We start from the raw sequence: 16,874 nt of genomic DNA, 5'->3' as shown, positions 1-16,874 counted from the left end.
ACAGTTTTAGAGAGTTTGTCCGGCCTTCGACTTCAGGTACTAGCATGTTAAAGTCGATTAGCTCCCAATACGTCTTTCAGCGCAGTGCTGGAAGTAATGTCGTTTCGCCGAAGGTCCTTCGACATGCGAGAAATCCAACGCTTGACCTCACGATGCTGATGGTAGCCTTCATCATCCTTGCTCCAGAATTTCTCTTCGATGCTGGCCCTGTTAAAGTCCCTCAATTTACTGTTGCCATAAAGCACCCAGATGAGAAATTCGAGGAAGACGCAACCCAGTGACCACACATCGTAGAGTCGGGAGATTTGCTCAGTAAGCCCGAACTCCGGAGGCTCATAACGGACAGTGCCAGTCATGGTATTCGTCGGCTGGTTCCGATTTCTGGTATCATCGAGATGGAATCTAGCGAGACCTACGTCGGCGACTCTGAGAACACCATTGCTGCCGGTTTCGAGGAAATGAAGAATGTTCTCGGGCTTCAGATCTCCGTGTCGGCAGTTCCTTTCGTGCAAAGCACTGATGGATCCGCAGATCCCTTGTAGTTGTCGTAGAACCCAAAGAACAAGATGACGGTCTCTGACAGGCACAGGTCGCAATTTTTCTTGAGAGCCCCAGAATTCTTTCAGGTTGCCACCCTCCCCCCAGGGGAAAAGGAAGCCCCTGAGATCACCTCTTCGATATGCCGCTAAAGGTTTAATGAGATGCGGGTTGTCAATATTGCGTATCGTTTCCAGAATATCCGCCTCTTTCTCATAGTATGAGTCCATCCCGATTCTCATCTCCTTCGAGGCGACACGAATCTGCTTCCCCGTAACCTTTGATTAATTGTAAGCGAATGAAGTACGTCTCGACAGGGCAAGAACCTTTACCAAGGGCAGTACCTTCTGATGTGCATCATGGATCACCACTTCAAACACGGAACTGAAAAATCCCGCCTTTTGGTGGTTGATCTTCACGATGAAAGGAAGAGGGCAGGAAGGGTGAAGTTTATGACGAAAGCAATTGGCAGCAAAGACAGGTGCAAGAAATTGCCATTGACTGTGAAAGAAACTGTCGAGAGTCAGCTTCCGGCGGCTCGCGAATAGAGGCCACTTTTTGCCGCCATCGATGCTTTCCATGAAGTACCCATTTGTGTTAGGGCTTCTCACAACTTTGACGGGCAGGTCATTGTCATGAAACTTTTGAGGAGCATTGGCTAGATCTTGAAGTCGCTTCAGATCATCGCAGACAACCAGAGTAAGAAACAGTCGCCGAGCAGGTTGATTTGGGTTCGTGACATAGGCTACAAGGGATGATAGTTGATCACTTGTCACATGTGCCTCGAGCTCTTCCTCGACAATACTTCTAGATGTCAAGGCGTCGATAATGTCGGCCGGCAGAAAGTCTTTGTCATCCTCGGTCTTACGAAGCGCCTGGATGATTTTTTCCTCGAGTGAATCATCGCTAACAGAGGAGCTAAGAGGAGAAGAAGTTGCTTCGGGTGGGTGCGTTTGGGACATCCCTGATGAGACAATACCATCAGTGCTCGAAGGAAGTTCTGTAGGCAGAGATCCTTCTGCTCGACGTAGTAATCAGCATTGCCCAAATCCCGATCAACAGAGGTGTTTGTGTGAGATCTTGGCCTGATAAGGTGATCTTGGGCAAAGCTCGAGATCTGTGACACAGTCCTTCCAACAGGGCACTCACCTCTATCCGACAAAACTACGGAGCGTTCATCATTGTCTTCCAGAAGCGCCATCTCGCTCAAAGGTCTTTTTGTGCGACTTTCTGAGAGAGGCAGTCCGTATTGGGGTTTCTATTTGTACGGGTCAGCCTCATTCCAACCTTCGAATCGGGGCGTAGCTTGGAGGTCGACGCACCGGCGGAGCGAAGAAGCGCACAAAAACGAGGAGGAGGATTGTGCAAGAAATAGGCCAGGCGAAGTGTTCGGCTCCTTCGAAGAAACTGCCAGCAGACATTTTTGGTGTTGAAGTAGGATCCCGATCGAGTCGAGGATTGCAGTGCAGGGGCGGCGAGTATCAGAGTGTTCTTACGCCGGTTTTGACTACGGCCGGGCGCGTGAGACCAAGCTATCCGCAAAGTTGCAAGAAAGTGGCCAGCAAGGCCGGCGTCCGGTTGTGATGAGACATGGTCGCCATGCAGAAGCTGAATAGAGTGGCTGTTCCTAGTGGCAACCGGCGCAGCGGCTGGGGTATCAGCAGCAAGGCTCAGTGCAGGCGTTTAGGCACGAGGATGCTGATCTCCAGTCTTTCGAGGCGCGATATCTGAGATTTTTGGTCATCCTTGAAGCAGGCTGGTTGTGGATCGGGTCGGTTGCAGGCAGGTGGTCTCACTCGATTCTTGGGGACGGTAGACTTCAGTTTCCGGTTGGTCAGCCTGATGTGAACGTCTTGGGATGTTCTGCAGGCGAAATGTCTCGCAGCTCTATGGCACGCTGACTTGTGCGAGAATATGTCCAGCCTGCTTTTCTTGAAATACCATTTCTTTGAACCCCGCTAGCTCCGAAGCCCTACATGCAAGTAGATAACTAAAGTAAGTAGGCGCCAAAGTTGCGTGCGTTGGGGAACACAGGTAGGTGTCTTGCGCACTCCTCGGCGACGGTTGAGAAGAGTGGCAGTTCAACATCTCCGTTAATGTTGATGATGAGGGAAAGTTTATGCCGGTTGCCGGAGCCGGCCCAAAGTCTACTTCTCGACATTAAAACCGCCCCGAACGGTACGGTACTCCGGTGGCCTGTGCAGTACGCTGAAGTAGGAGGGAACCTAGTAGTTACCACCTTGAAATCAATTAGACTAAATCTTCAAGGCTGTCGAGAACTCATCGACATCAGCGATGCGTCTAAATGACTGCGAAATGGCATCGTTGACAGAAAGGGCTACGACAATCTTGAAAACCTTGAACATCATCTTCATAGCTTTCTTAGCATGGACTTCTGGCGGATTCGTCTTATTGTCGACCCTAGCTGACACCTAGCATCCGTTGATTGCGGGGTTTGAAGCTTATTGAACCGACGAACACCACTACACGTTCCAGCCCGTGACGTCGGCCAGTTTACATCTACGAATGGGTGAAATGGGGCTGGGTTGTTTCCCCTCGCGATCTACCCAAAGGGAGGCGAGGATTCCCGAAGCTGTAAGACATGAACTCTCCTATCGGCATAGCACGCCGGCGGCAGCGATAAGAAGGTCTCACGTCATTTCACAGCTTGATCACCTACCCCTCCCTCCCTTTCCCGCCAGCTGCATCTTCACACCTGCGCAACCAAATTACCAGGTCAAACGCCATCTCGTCTGGGACTACATCCATCAATTTGCGGTTGAAAGGCTGTCAGAATTTCTTTTCAACCTAAGCTACAATCCTGACCTCTCTGGTGGTCTTTCTCCGCGAAGATGGATCCCGCGAAGCTGACTGGCCAGGCACTCCTTAGCCACACCATTCAGACGACGCCCATCATCGACAATCATGCCCATCCTCTTCTAGATCTCGATGCAATTGGCCGTTACCCTCTTCTATCAATCACAACTGAAGCTCACGGCGATGCAATCCACGCCTCATTGACCAGTTTGGCCCACTTGCGCGCCGTCAAGCAGCTCTCCAAGATCCTGCGATGCGAGCCGAGTTGGGAGGCCGTCGTGAATGCCATTGAGGCGAAACGTATCGAGGACTACGATGCGTGGGTCGCGGAATGCCTCAATGGAATTGAATCGGTTCTGGTCGACGACGGCTTAGATGGCGAGAACGCGGTCTATCCTTACACGTACTTCAGCGACCTTACCCGCAGCCCCGCTAAGAGGATTGTGCGCATTGAGAAGATTGCGGCAGACATCATCAACAACCATCTCCCCACGGATGAGAATGCTCCAAGAACCGCCAAAGACGCCGGGTCCGTATTTGAAAAGGCATTGAAGGCGTTTGATCACAGTATTGTGGAGGCTATAGCCGATCCTGAAGTCGTTGGCTTCAAGTCCGTGATTTGCTACCGCACTGGTTTGGGTATTCCCAGGAGACCAGACGCTGCTGCGGCTCGCAAAGTATTCGAGGAGATACACGAGAAACATACCAAAGGCACCGACAAGGCATTCACCCGTGTCAACCACCGTGGGCTTAATGAGTACTTGGTGCACAGATTGGCTTGTCTCATCAGGAATGCTTCAGGCTCTGGCAAGAAGCCAATTCAATTTCACACTGGCCTCGGCGACAACGATATTACTCTCACTTCTGCCTCCCCATCACATCTACAGGAGTTCATTCGCCAGTATCCCACGGTTCCCATCGTGCTCCTCCATGCCAGCTATCCCTTCATGAGAGAGGCCGGGTACTTGGCGTCTGTGTATGCCAACGTCTACACAGATATTGGCGAGATTTGTCCGTTCCTAAGTAGGATGGCCAGGAAACTGCCGTGCGGCAGATCTTAGAATTGTGCCCCTGGTCCAAGATATTGTGGAGCACTGATGGGCATTGGTTCCCAGAAACCTACCTTCTCGCCATCCTTCAAGTGCGCGAGGTCTTGGAAAAGGTCGGTAATAACATATGTTGCGTCTTCTTTCCGTCATGGCTAACATGACCTAGGTTCTGTCTGAATATGCACGCAAAGGGCACATGACCTGGCGGGAAGCAACTCAACTAGTCAAAGACATTCTCTTCAACAACTCCAACCGTGTGTACCATCTCGGATTGGAGTTCAGCTTCGATGAAACAATTGCAAACCCGAGGAGACTGTCAGGCAGAAGCGATCTTGATATACTCGAAGCTTTCCTGGATGGCAAGAAGCCACCTCAATACCTCCGCATCTACTGGAACGACCTGACAGCAACACCTCGAGTTCGCGCGATACCAATGCGCAAAGTTCTCTCTGTAATGAACGAAGACGGTGACTTCTCCATAAGTATTACGAAAGCAAGTCTCGGGCTCTTGCAGAACGATCACGTGGTTCCGGGGGCATCCGGCACAGGAGAGTACCGCCTTCATCCCGACTTCACCTCACTTCAGGAGGGTCCCAGAGGAGGTCATATCAGCGTCTTCGGCGATTTCAGAGAGTATGACGGCTCTGCTGTACCCTTCTGCCCGCGATCCTTATTGCAAAGGGTGATCGAGATAGCTGCCCGACATGGGTTGACCTTCAGTCTCGGGTTCGAGATTGAGCTGGTTCTCCTCGAGCGCGTGGATAACTCTTTCGAGAAGTACAAAACTCTTAGCAACGACGGCCACGCATGGTCCACCTCCCGCATGATGGATCACCCTGTCTTCGCCAAAGTCATTGAGAAGGCTGTGGCCGAGCTAGACGCCGACGGCATCTACATCGAACAAGTGCACCCTGAGAGTGCGGTCGGCCAGTTCGAAGTCATCCTTCCTCAGGCGCCTCCCCTTGAAGCAGTCGACACATTGCTTTACGTACGTGAGGTCATCTCAGGCATCGCCGCCGCAGAAGGCTACAGGATGACTCTTCACCCAAAGCCATACCCGACAGCTTGTGGCACCGCAGCTCATGTGCACATGTCAATCGACTCCGCTGCAGGGTCCAAGCCAGAGACGTACAACCCATTCTATTCCGGGATCTTGAGGCACCTTCGCGCAATCACGGCTTTCACATACAGCAACCCCGTCAGCTACGAGAGAGTTCAAGACGGCTGCTGGGCCGGCGGTCGTTGGGTAACGTGGGGTACCCAGAACAGAGAGACGCCGCTGCGTAAGATTGAGAACAGCCACTGGGAGGTCAAGTGCATGGACGGCATCGCAAATCCGTACCTCGCACTCGCTGCACTCCTGGGCGCAGGCACACACGGTGTCATCGAAGGCGAGAAGATGACCTGGGGTGATTGCGAGGTTGATCCTGCGTCTTTGACACCGAATGACAGGAAGGAGCTAGGCGTTGAGCAAATGCTTCCCTCAGGCCTGCCAGAAGCGCTCAAAGCTCTCCGCGCGGACGATGTCATGAACGAGTTGCTTGGTGAGGACTTAATAGAGAGGTACATCACAGTCAAGGAGGAGGAGATGAAGAACCTGGAGGCTATTAGTAGTGATGACCGCCGACAGTGGATTTTGGAGCGGTACTAGGATAAGATCTCGACCAAAGTGGAATGCATGACCAAAATCATTTCAGCTGGGTGCCTGATTACACACCATTAACAAAAAAAAAAGATATAATACTCTAATACTCCACTTCTTTACTTGCTCTCTTTGATAATTGTCTGCAAAGCCTTGACATACTCATTAACCTCCTTGGCCCCGATGAGAGTGAGATCCCTCCGACGGCCCTCGAATATGACATACGGTACCGAATCAACACCATCCATGGCGGCCATTCGAATCATATTTCTCGTCTCCATCTTCCCTTCACTCTCATCATCCACAACCGACTTCGCCTCCGCCTCCGAGATACCGGCCTCAACGCATGCGTCAACCAGCACATCTTTGGAGTTTTGATCCTGCTCGCGTTCGAAGTAGCGACTGTATAACGCGTCGACTAGTCGATTCGCTGTCTTTTGATCCTTGGATTCCTGAAAGTGCTGGATGATTCGATGCGATGGAAACGTGTTGGACATGGTGCCCCCAAAGGAGAACTTAATTCCGGCTGCGGATCCGAGGGCCCCCATTGTCGCTTCAAAAACTTCTTGCTTCTGGTCGGAGGCATCATGCTTGGCTGTCGTGTACCAGTGCCGCTTGTCCTGCGGCTCTGGTGGGAAGTCTGGATAGAGCTGGTACGGACGGAAGACCAAGGTGAAGGAAACATCTTTGCCATTGGGGCCGGTCGCGACTTGGTCGAGAGCTTCCGTCAATCTGCTGACTGTCAGATCACGAAATTGCATCCATGTTTGTGATTTGATACCTCTTTTTAGCAATGTAGGTCCTTTCCTCGAAGAGTTAACTTTCGCTCCTGGTATAAAATGAGGCTTTGATGGAATCAGATGCTCACCAGGGACAGACTGTATCCAAAGTAAATGTGATCTGTGACTGATACATATTTCGAAAGTAGAGAGATTGTACTGTGTAAAGAGCGGGCTTTACTTTCTACATTCGTGATCCCTTTCTGTTTGACTCTCAAGGCCTGTTTGAAGCTGCCGGAATGACGACTGCTTGCAAATCAGTTGGTCACGACCCCGCACCTATGACCTTCTCTTACTTAGGTTGCGTTCACGTGGCCGGGAGATCGACCGAAGTGACGAAGGGATTGCATATAAGTTGGGGCTGGACTTCAATTTCCCTGGAATTGATATGATCAATACTTATATTTCTCTTTCTCTTTTAAGTTTATCCTACTCTCATTTCGCTCGCTTCCTCTTGAATTATTCGATGCACTTGAACTCTGACTTAACCATGCCTTCTCATTGGGCCACATTAAGCTTCTTTTCCTGTTTGCTCGAAATGCAGGCTCAATCAGCCCGACGCAGGGAGAAGGAAGGTTGATTCCCCAAGTGAAAAGTCACGGTCACTTCTCGAATATCTACAAGACAATTGACGATTCGAACCTGAGGGCCATGATGAGTTGTGGGAATGAGGGCAAAGAGGCCAATTGCGGAAACCAACGGAGCGCGGTCTTCCTCTAACCGCGCTATGAACGATGCTATCTGCATTGACTGGGAAGGAAACTCGAGGAGAGGTCGTGTCCCGCTTTTTTACTATCTGGGAGCTAGGATAGGGCATGAGAGATGGGTGAACTGGGAAGTAAACTCGTGACGAGCGCTAAACGATGAAAACCCACTTAGACTTCTGTTGATAAGATCTTTTTCAGAATCATTAGCGACTCAAGATAAGTAGTATTGACCACCCAAGACTCACCCGAGATGATAAAAATTAGCAATGGCTTGAAAGAAGTTTTTACCTGCATCAAGAATAACTTGCATGCAGCTTCGCGACCAAGAAGTAAACGGTTGAAGTTGCAAGCTTCCTCTTTGTACGTTATCATCAGTACCTTTTAGCGTCTTACTAACACAAGTCACAGCGACATTTTTGTTGAGTGAAACCAGCAATTGTAATCTTCATAAACTTCACTTCAGATTATAAGTTGTTGTATAGATATAATGTTTGCAGGAACGTTCTTTCACAATGGCAGAGTCCTCGTCAACGCTGGGACTGGACTCAACGCCGAAGCAACCTTCGTCGACAGTCTCTTGGTAATAGACAGGAAGGTTGCAGCTATTGGAACTCGAAATGAAGTAGAGCCAGCAGACTTGACGGGGTTCAAGGTGCACGACCTGCAGGAGCGTACAATTCTTCCCGGCTTCATCGACGGTCATATGCATCTCCTCCTGCTGGGACAATCTCTTCGGAAACTCGACTTATCAAGTTGCAAAACGTTAGACGACATCCGATCCAGCATTAGGTCATACGCTGAAGCACACCCGAACCTCGCAACGATTCTCTGCAAAGGATGGAGGCATTCGATGACTCCAAAGGGGGTCTCGGCCGCTTTACTGGATGATATTGATCCCCGCCCAATCTTTGTCGATGCGAGCTCGTTACACTCATCTTGGTGTAACAACGCAGCTCTGAAAGAGCTCAGAGTCGCCGACATGCCGGATCCAGCCGGCGGACGCATCCATCGCGATGAACATGGGAACCCATCTGGTGTTCTCGATGAAGGCGCAATGATGTCCATCATCTGGCCCTACCAGGCTTCCTCATCCCCCAAAGAAGAACGTATCAGGGCCATAGTCGCCGCGGTAAAGGAGTATAATGCGGCAGGATATACCGGCGTGGTGGAGATGGCAATGGATGAGGAAGCCTGGGACGCAATCAACACCCTCCGAGATACCCAGCCCGATCTTCCGATCCATGTAGCTGCGTACTGGCTGATCAAGCCAACAGCGGATCATCAAGCCAACTCCCGTCAAGTTCGTCGTGCTATCGAGCTGAGCCGGGTTTACAATACCACCACTAGCCCGGACTTCCGAATTGTCGGTATCAAGGTGATTTGCGATGGCATTGTCGATGCTTGCACGGCCTTTCTCTCGGAACCTTACGCACCCGCAGGCAAGCCCCCACCGATTTGGTAACCAGAATACCTGGAACCCGTTGTTAAGGAAGCAAATGACGGTGGTATCCAAGTTGCACTCCATGCCATCGGAGATGCCGCGGTAAGAATGGCAATCGACGCAATCGAGAAGCACACCACCCCGGGCCGCCGCCACCGCATCGAACATCTAGAGCTTGTGTCACCAGAAGATGCAGCTCGTCTAGGCAGGTTGGGTCTCACAGCCTCTATCCAACCAGTCCATTCGGACCCGGCCGTCCTCACAGAATGGCCTCGCCTGATCGGAGAAGATCGTTGTCATCGGGCATTTGCCTACCGCGAATTCGCCGACTCGGGGGCTTTGATGGCTATTGGCAGTGACAGCCCGACCTCTCCCTGGGCGCCGATGGAAAATCTGTACGTTGCGGCGATGAGACGGTCTGCAAGGGATCCAAAGTTCACTGGGACTTTCAATGAGCACTTCCGCCTTGGACTATGTGAGTCTGTTACAGCCGCTACTTGGGGCGCTGCAAGCAGTGTGTTTGACGAGAAGCGTACGGGGAGTCTTGCAGCTGGGAAGTGTGCCGATTTCATTGTGGTTGATATGAAGTGGGATGAGAAGAGCTTATTGCAAGCTCAAGTGGAGGAGACTTGGTTCGGCGGCCGGAAAATCTGGGATATCCGGGATTCAGCGTCGGCTTAGAGCCCCTCGGTTCATTTCGAGTTAACCACTCAGGCCTTGACAGTTCTCGACGTCTGTGAATACAGCACAAGACACGTGGAGAAAACAACGGAGGACACCCAGAGATCAGAGCCATTCAACATAGCCTGCACATAGCCATCTATGAAAACCACTCATATCTATACACCTTACTTTGATGATCCCCACAAGTCAGCAAACGGATCCCAGCTTGGGTCCTCAACAGGCGTATACTCCATTCTGTTGGCGATATTCTTTGCAACATTCTTCCCATACACGGCGCCGATCCACGCAAATGCCAGATCGATGCCAGCACTGATGCCCGAAGACGTCCACACATTCCCATCTTGCACCCACCTTGCCTTGTGAATCCAGTCAACCTGCGGCCGCAGCGCAATCGTCTGGTCCCACGAGAGCTTATTCGTCGTCGCCTTCCGTCCATCCAGCACGCCCGCTCGTGCTGCGACTCCCGCGCCGGTACAGACCGTCAGCAGGTACTGCAGCGAGTCGAAGCGCTCCTTAACAAAGTCGATTGCGGTGCTGATGCCTGGGTTCCGGGTCCCCTGCCCGCCAGGGACGATGAGGACGTCAAGGGGCGGGGCGGTCTGAAATGTGTGTGTCGGCATGACGCTCTCGCAGAATTTTGAGATGTGGCTGGCGTCCTTAACCCTTGTTGGGACCGGGTCTAAGGTATCTGCAATGATGTAGAGGTTCATTTTGTATGAGCCTGATAGCATGTTGAGGGCGTCCAGGGGCCCGAAGACATCGAGGGACTGGAAGGCTGGGAAGAGCACGAGGCCAAAGTTGACCGGTTTGCCTAGATCGAGTCAGAATCGAGTAGCTTGAGGTGCAAGACGCAGTCAGTCCTGTGAGATACTGGCTCACTCGTGCTCTCAACTCACCATCAGCGGCACGCTCGCCATCTTGAGCCATGGGAAAGTTTGGCTGAATCTTTTGACGCAACTCGAAGGATTCATAAATGCTGCTGAGGGCCTTCTGTAGATCACTGATGTGGCAAGATTACGACTTTCTAGTGAGCATGCTTGTTCAGTGTTGAGAACCGTTTATCAAGACACCAGGATGGCGAGGGGCATCGCTGGGACCCCGCGATTCAGTCATTGCTCATTTATCTTTAGCTATGTAGGCGGAAGACCGATGACCGCGCTCGGAGATCGGTAAGATTGTTTACGTAAGGGATCTTTTTCCAGGGAGAGATTATGCGGGGATTATTACTAAAGTGACTGGGAAAAGACCCCTTCTGAATCGCGTCATCGTACTTGGAAATCCCACGGGAGTGGTTGCGGTGTCTTCCGAGGCATTCGAATGCGATGATACTTCTAATATCTAGAGCCTGTTGCCCATATTCACATGAACCGCCTTGATCTGGCTGTACGCCTCAAGTCCTGCCTCACCTAGCTCCCGCCCGATGCCGCTCTGCTTCACGCCACCAAAGGGGACCCTTGGATCACAGTCCTGCGTGCTATTCACCCAAACCATACCCGCCTCGATCTCAGCAGCCACGCGATGCGCCTTCTCCAAGTTCGTCGTGAAGACTGCGGCGCCAAGTCCATAGACGCTATCATTAGCAATCGACACCGCCTCGGCCTCGTCGCCAAACTTTTGAATCACGACAACAGGGCCGAAGATTTCCTCGCGCCAAATTTTCATGTCGCTCTTGACGTCCGTGAAGACAGTCGGCGCGACATAGTACCCCTTGTCGCCCAGATGCGCCGGTCTCTCGCCGCCAGTCTTGACTGTAGCTCCTTCGTCACGGCCGATCTGGAAGTAGGACATGATGCGGTCGTATTGCTGCTTCGAGACTTGCGGACCCTGGTAGGTTTCGGCATCCCACTGGTTGCCGACTTTACTTGTCTTGTGGACCTCGTCGATGAACTTCGCGACGAAGTTATCGTAAATATTCTGCTGCACGAGGATCCGCGACGTAGCCGTGCAGATTTGCCCTTGGTTGGACATGATTCCCATGTGTGACCACCGAACAGCCTGCTCGAGATCCGCGTCGTTGAAGACCAGCAGCGGTGATTTCCCGCCCGTCTCGAGGGTGATATTCTTCAGTGTTGCAGATGCCATCTTCATAATGTTGGTTGCGGTCGCTGTTGACCCCGTGAACGCGACTTTATCGACCAACGGATGGGAGACGAGGGCCGCGCCAGCATCTTTACCCAGACCATTGATGAAGTTCACGACACCTGGCGGGAAGCCGGCTTCCTTGATGAGGCGACCGAAGACCAGAATGCTAAGGGGAGTCTGTTCAGCGGCCTTCAGAACAACGGTATTTCCGCAGGCTAGCGCGGGGCCGAGCTTCCATCTGTTTCGCGGTTGACGGGTCAGTAAATGCAACTTAGTCCATCATCGCAGAAAACGTCTTACGTTGCCATCGAGATGGGATAGTTCCACGGAATGATCTGGCCAACAACCCCTACGGGCTGGCGGACGGTATAGGCGAACTTGTTCGGCAGGCTGATCGTCTGGCCACAGATCTTGTCGCACCAGCCGCTATAGTAGCGGATAACTCCAACGGCTTCGACCATGTCGTTTGTCAATGCTTCTTGGTATGTCTTGCCTGCGTGGGTACGTCGTCAGAACTGAACTCGAGCAGGTGTTGTCTTGAGGTCGGGTAGAAGTTTGGTATTTCTTACCGTTATCCCAAGCGTCGATGGTTGCGAGCAGTTCCTTGTTCGACTCCATCAGGTCCGCAAGACGGGCCATGAGGATGCCTCTGTCTGAAGCCGACAGCGCCTTCCATGAGGGCGCCTTCAGTGCCGCAGCGGCGGCCTTGACGGCTTTGTCAACATCGTCTTTAGTGGCTGCATGAACTCTCGCGATTTCTTCTTCGGTCCTGGATACCCGTGGGATGTTAGTAAATCATCTTACTTGAAGCATGTTGAACTATTTGAGTCTACTGCTCACGCTGGATCAATGGCAGGAATAGTCTGCCCTGAGGATGAGGGAACGAATTCATTGTTGATGAACAGCCCAGTTGGCTGAGTCCACTTTGGCCGTTAGGCGCAGTCAACTCAATGGAAAGATCTCCCATCTTGTTGTCAAAACGTGAAATGAGACTGAATTGATTTCTCCAGGAAGTTCAGTCAGCAGGCTTGAGATGGTGATGAGGGACAGCTTGTATGAATAGGCTCTTGAAGTTGGGATGAGTCTTAACAACCAAAAAGGCGTTTCCAGAATCAGATGAGTAAGTAGTTAGATTTCATGAGATAGGATATCACTCCGAACCATCATCTGATAACCACCTGCGAATTCGGCCTTGACAGGCGAGCAGCTTCCATCCGCCTGTGACGCTGTATCCGTTCAGTATCGGCGTAGCCTGCCAGGCGGGGTCTAACTTACCCCTCCCCCGCAGTGGGGGATAGCTGAAATGAGACAGCGTTTCCAAAAGACATTCATCGGGTGGCCTCCCGGATTGAGCCTCCGAGACTCTCATCTTCTTTGAACCGCGAAGCGACTGAAATCTTCGTACCGATTTGGCGTGTTCGGCTCTTTTGGATCTCACTTGGGTTTGATCATGGCAGAGCAGTTTGCTCATAGTGATCGGGGAGACCTTCCTCATAGAATTTGCGTACCCAAGCGAGGAGCAGCAGCAAGTCTTGGGAGAGGAGATGGAGAATGAGGGGCTAAGTCTCCACCACCACCTTACGATTCAGAGAGCTTGCTCCCTGATTTAGGCACTCATCCCTCAATTGAAGCTGAATCGGTCCTTTAACTAGATTAGCCTCACTGGTGCATTGAGCTCTTTGAGCCAGTAACATGTGAAGCATCCAGTCACATCCAGTTCTAACTTGATGATCCGGCTTTGAGCCTGTATAAGATGTAAAATTATTCTATTTCTGGCCTATGTATGGCCGTCTATGGCCGCGCATCGACTGCTCATCGCTTCAGTTCACTGTGCTGAACCTCGGGAGCTTCCCAAGACACAGCTTTAGGGATCTCTTCCTCCAAACTCTCGCCTGTCGGCGCCCAACCCAGTACTTTCTTAGCCCTAAGTGCCTCGCTGCGAGCATTCGTCCCAAAGAGCACCGTTCCGTGTGGCAGCACCTTGTTCGCTTCTTCGGGTCCAACTTCCTCCACCTCGTCTTTTGAAATGAGACCCTTCTTCGCAGCAGCGGAAGCAACCAATTTTGAGATTTCGCCAAACGACTGTGAATCATGTTTGTTAGCTGATGCAGAGAAAGGAATTGAGCGGCCAGGATCATCTTCACTCACAATTTCACCAACACCAGTGAGATACAGCCCATTCTCGTTCCAAACCTCCCTCTCTCCCTTCGCCTCAGCAGCTCGCTCAACAAGCCGGGCAATCAACTGCGCAATATCCTCAACATGCACATTTCCCCAGCGACTCAGGCCCTTGCCAACTTGCACTCCGCGACCGCGATCCAGCGTGGCTTTCGCCAGCGACGGGATCTGCACGCTGCGCTGGTTGACTGGGCCGATTCCCCGACCGTAGATGATGGGCGGGAATACTAGCGCTGTGTTGACTTTGGGCTCGTCAACGGCGACTTTGAGGAGGTAGTTGTCGACGGCACGGCTCGGGTATCTTTGGATGAATGATCGCAGGTCGTCGATTCCGGTCAGGTCGTTGAAGACGAGGTTGCTTGCTGAGCCTGGGCTACGGGACTTGTCGGCGAGTTCCGCTGCGGCAAGGGCGCTGGCGCCAGAGATCTGGATCCAGTGCGCTGCGTTAAGTTGTTAGCATCATTGATCATGACTCCTGAGTGTGAACTGGTGCAAAGAATGCAGTGTTGACTTACATGGCTGCTGCTCTGCCGATTTGGACGACAAGGCCTTGTGAATGGTCTCAACGCTTTTCAAGTGCCCAGACGCAGCCAGATCTGGCATGGGTGTTAGTGATTTCAGCTCGCGAGGCTGCTAGGTGGAAGAACCAAAACATACGGACAACGACATCAGCATTGGAAGCTTCCCGAGTGATGGTCTCAACATCGTCAAGGTCACCCTCGACGATCTCGACCTTGCTGAAGGCGCCGGTGATAATCTTGCCCTTGGCGCTGTCGCGGACTAGCGCCCTCACGGCGTAGTCGGGGTGCGACTTGGCGAGCAACGAGAGGACGCTGCCACCAATGTAGCCCGTCGCTCCTGTCCTAGAGGCTTTTTGTGAGCACGGAGCACTTACACGGGCTTGTACCCGCTGAGCTTCATTTGACTTACAGGAAGATATTGACCATTGTGTCTGGATTTTGCTGTTCTCTGCGCTGGAAATCTTCCTCGGTGAATATTGGGAATGGATGGACACTTGAAACCGGCAACTGACACTTTGGGGATTCGAAGGAGGCATCGCATGGAAGTATATAAACCACGCATAACCTGCTCGCGCTGGCCTTCCAAACAGGGGTTGAAGCTTGGAGCAGATTACCAATCTCTTCCAGTGGACGAGAGCTGTGAAGCTGCCAAGCTGCCCCACGAATTACACAATGCGCTACTCCATGGCGTCACTGCAGCTTTTCTCATCGTCGACACCAAGTGCCAATTGGCGATGATATCTTTACATGTTGATTTCAGACGACCCCACCGAAGGGCGTGCTTATGTATGGTTCTATCTTCGAGAACGGTCCTTTGTGTATTTTGCTTATAGATCAATCGTTTCATCCTTGCTTGTTACATGTAGCATGTCCTTCACAGTCCTTGGGCCTACGATAGCCGCTTGAATACCCCTTCCAACACGTCGAGGAAAATATTGGCTGTGAAGCGATTGTTAGTCACCATTCGTGCATGAGTGAACAATTTCTTGGGTATTAACCTACCATGATGCTTCTCAAATACCAGCATCGGTCGTAATCGGATAGCAGCATCGCCGCTGCCACCCATGTTCACCCCCCTCGACTTCGCCAGGGCTAACACCTCTTCCCTCCGCGGACAATCCCACGCAATAAACGTCCCGCGATCCTTGCCACGAAGGTTCAATAAGTGCTGCGGGTACTTGCCCGCCAGCGCCTCCAGCTCCCGGTACAGGTACTCACCGACCTGCGCCGTATGCTCAACCAACCCGTGCTTCTCAATCTCTCCGTAAATCGCCTTGAACAGTAGCGCACGTACGGGATCGCCCATCCAAGTATTGAACTGTCGGTACGGCTTGTCAGGCCGTAGACCAGCGTCGCCAAAGTAGAAACCCGCCGCCTGTGCCTTCTTTGAGAAGGTGACCATGTCGGGCGGAGACGGGAGATTCCAGTACTCGTGGGCCCAGAATTTGCCTGTTGCTCCTACGCCTGTTTGAACCTCGTCGACGATCATCAGCACGCCCTTGCGCTTGGTAAGATCCCGCAGGCCACGGAAAAAGGCGGGGGACGCGTGATTATCGCCGCCCTCGGCTTGGACAGGTTCAATGACCACCGCTGCAACGGTGTCGTTGGCCGATTCCAGCACACGCTCTGTTTCCTCAAGGCACCTCTTTTCCTCTGCAGCATTCTCAGATGCGAATTGGTCGAGAGGATACTTGAGCTGGGGGAAAGGAGCCACAGGCCAGTCGAAAGCCGGCACATCGAGTTTGTGAATAGGCTTGCTCCTCGTTGTGGACAAACTTCCAAAAAGACGGCCGTGGAACCCCTTTGAAAATGACATTATTGAATACTTCTTCGCACCAGGCGCTTGGTTCCGCATTACGGACTCCAGCTCAGCAGCGCTGAAATCCCTGCCGCCGCGGTCCCGGGTCCCCTTCCAGATGCAGGCGGCCTTGTACGCTGTCTCGTTTGCGTCAGATCCGGTGGTCGCCGTGAAGACTTGGTTCAGACCTGGCGGTGCGGCTTTCAGGATGCCGGTCTTGAGGAGGTCGGCGTAGTCTGCTGATGGAAAACTTCCGAGTGCTGGCCGGCTGGCGATGGCGCGGACCATGGCTGGACTTACAGAGGCGCGGTTGAGTTCTGGATTGTTGTATCCGAGAGGAATTGAGGCAATTTGAGCAAACCTGATCATCAATCAGGCGGAATTCGTTAGTTATTTGCGGGTCTATACATGGCAATGAGTATAGTCGCAATACATACACATCCAAGAATGTGTTGCCATCAGCATCGACAAGACTTGAGAAGTACATCAGCATCGACAGATACGCAGACCGAGCGCGCGACATGGGGATTTAACTCACTAGTTACCTGTCGACCCCTCGTAGTCAACCAAAGTGTTGGCACTCCTGGTGTCAAAAACTTCTTCCAACTCTGCAAGGCCGTCCTTTACTTTAGGTCCGGG

The 16,874-nt window shown here is 52.1% G+C and overlaps 6 protein-coding genes across 6 annotated transcripts; 2 read left to right on the top strand and 4 right to left on the bottom strand.

The window, feature by feature from the left end:
* Window positions 1-3,389: 3,389 nt before the first annotated feature.
* N0V96_005304 (uncharacterized protein) lies at window positions 3,390-6,054 on the top strand (the record flags this gene model as incomplete). Its single annotated transcript, XM_065757364.1, has 2 exons — window positions 3,390-4,365; window positions 4,628-6,054. The coding sequence occupies 2 exons, from the start codon at window positions 3,390-3,392 to the stop codon at window positions 6,052-6,054; spliced, it is 2,403 nt and encodes an 800-aa protein (XP_065614133.1).
* Window positions 6,055-6,164: 110 nt separating this feature from the next.
* Window positions 6,165-6,960, bottom strand: N0V96_005303 (uncharacterized protein; the record flags this gene model as incomplete). The annotated part of the gene is made up of 2 exons (XM_065757363.1): window positions 6,165-6,777; window positions 6,953-6,960. The coding sequence occupies 2 exons, from the start codon at window positions 6,958-6,960 to the stop codon at window positions 6,165-6,167; spliced, it is 621 nt and encodes a 206-aa protein (XP_065614132.1).
* Window positions 6,961-8,510: 1,550 nt separating this feature from the next.
* Window positions 8,511-9,653, top strand: N0V96_005302 (uncharacterized protein; the record flags this gene model as incomplete). Its single annotated transcript, XM_065757362.1, has 2 exons — window positions 8,511-8,898; window positions 8,998-9,653. 2 exons carry the CDS (start codon window positions 8,511-8,513, stop codon window positions 9,651-9,653), a joined length of 1,044 nt encoding a protein of 347 aa, XP_065614131.1.
* Window positions 9,654-9,820: 167 nt separating this feature from the next.
* On the bottom strand, window positions 9,821-10,583 carry ALD2_5 (mitochondrial aldehyde dehydrogenase; the record flags this gene model as incomplete). Its single annotated transcript, XM_053198798.2, has 2 exons — window positions 9,821-10,467; window positions 10,553-10,583. The coding sequence occupies 2 exons, from the start codon at window positions 10,581-10,583 to the stop codon at window positions 9,821-9,823; spliced, it is 678 nt and encodes a 225-aa protein (XP_053043722.2).
* A 411-nt stretch (window positions 10,584-10,994) lies between these two features.
* Window positions 10,995-14,863, bottom strand: ALD2_4 (mitochondrial aldehyde dehydrogenase; the record flags this gene model as incomplete). The annotated part of the gene is made up of 9 exons (XM_053198796.2): window positions 10,995-11,976; window positions 12,039-12,231; window positions 12,308-12,507; window positions 12,579-12,606; window positions 13,568-13,820; window positions 13,887-14,356; window positions 14,432-14,512; window positions 14,574-14,779; window positions 14,847-14,863. 9 exons carry the CDS (start codon window positions 14,861-14,863, stop codon window positions 10,995-10,997), a joined length of 2,430 nt encoding a protein of 809 aa, XP_053043720.2.
* Window positions 14,864-15,326: 463 nt separating this feature from the next.
* Window positions 15,327-16,676, bottom strand: UGA1_2 (4-aminobutyrate transaminase; the record flags this gene model as incomplete). The annotated part of the gene is made up of 2 exons (XM_065757361.1): window positions 15,327-16,525; window positions 16,673-16,676. The coding sequence occupies 2 exons, from the start codon at window positions 16,674-16,676 to the stop codon at window positions 15,327-15,329; spliced, it is 1,203 nt and encodes a 400-aa protein (XP_065614130.1).
* Window positions 16,677-16,874: the final 198 nt, after the last annotated feature.

Source organism: Colletotrichum fioriniae, assembly GCF_027942845.1.
Source record: "Colletotrichum fioriniae strain IMI 355084 chromosome Unknown scaffold_5, whole genome shotgun sequence".
NCBI classification, from domain to species: Eukaryota; Fungi; Ascomycota; class Sordariomycetes; order Glomerellales; family Glomerellaceae; genus Colletotrichum; species Colletotrichum fioriniae.
Note: the sequence above shows the minus strand (reverse complement) of the source record. Positions and strands in the feature narration are given on the sequence as shown.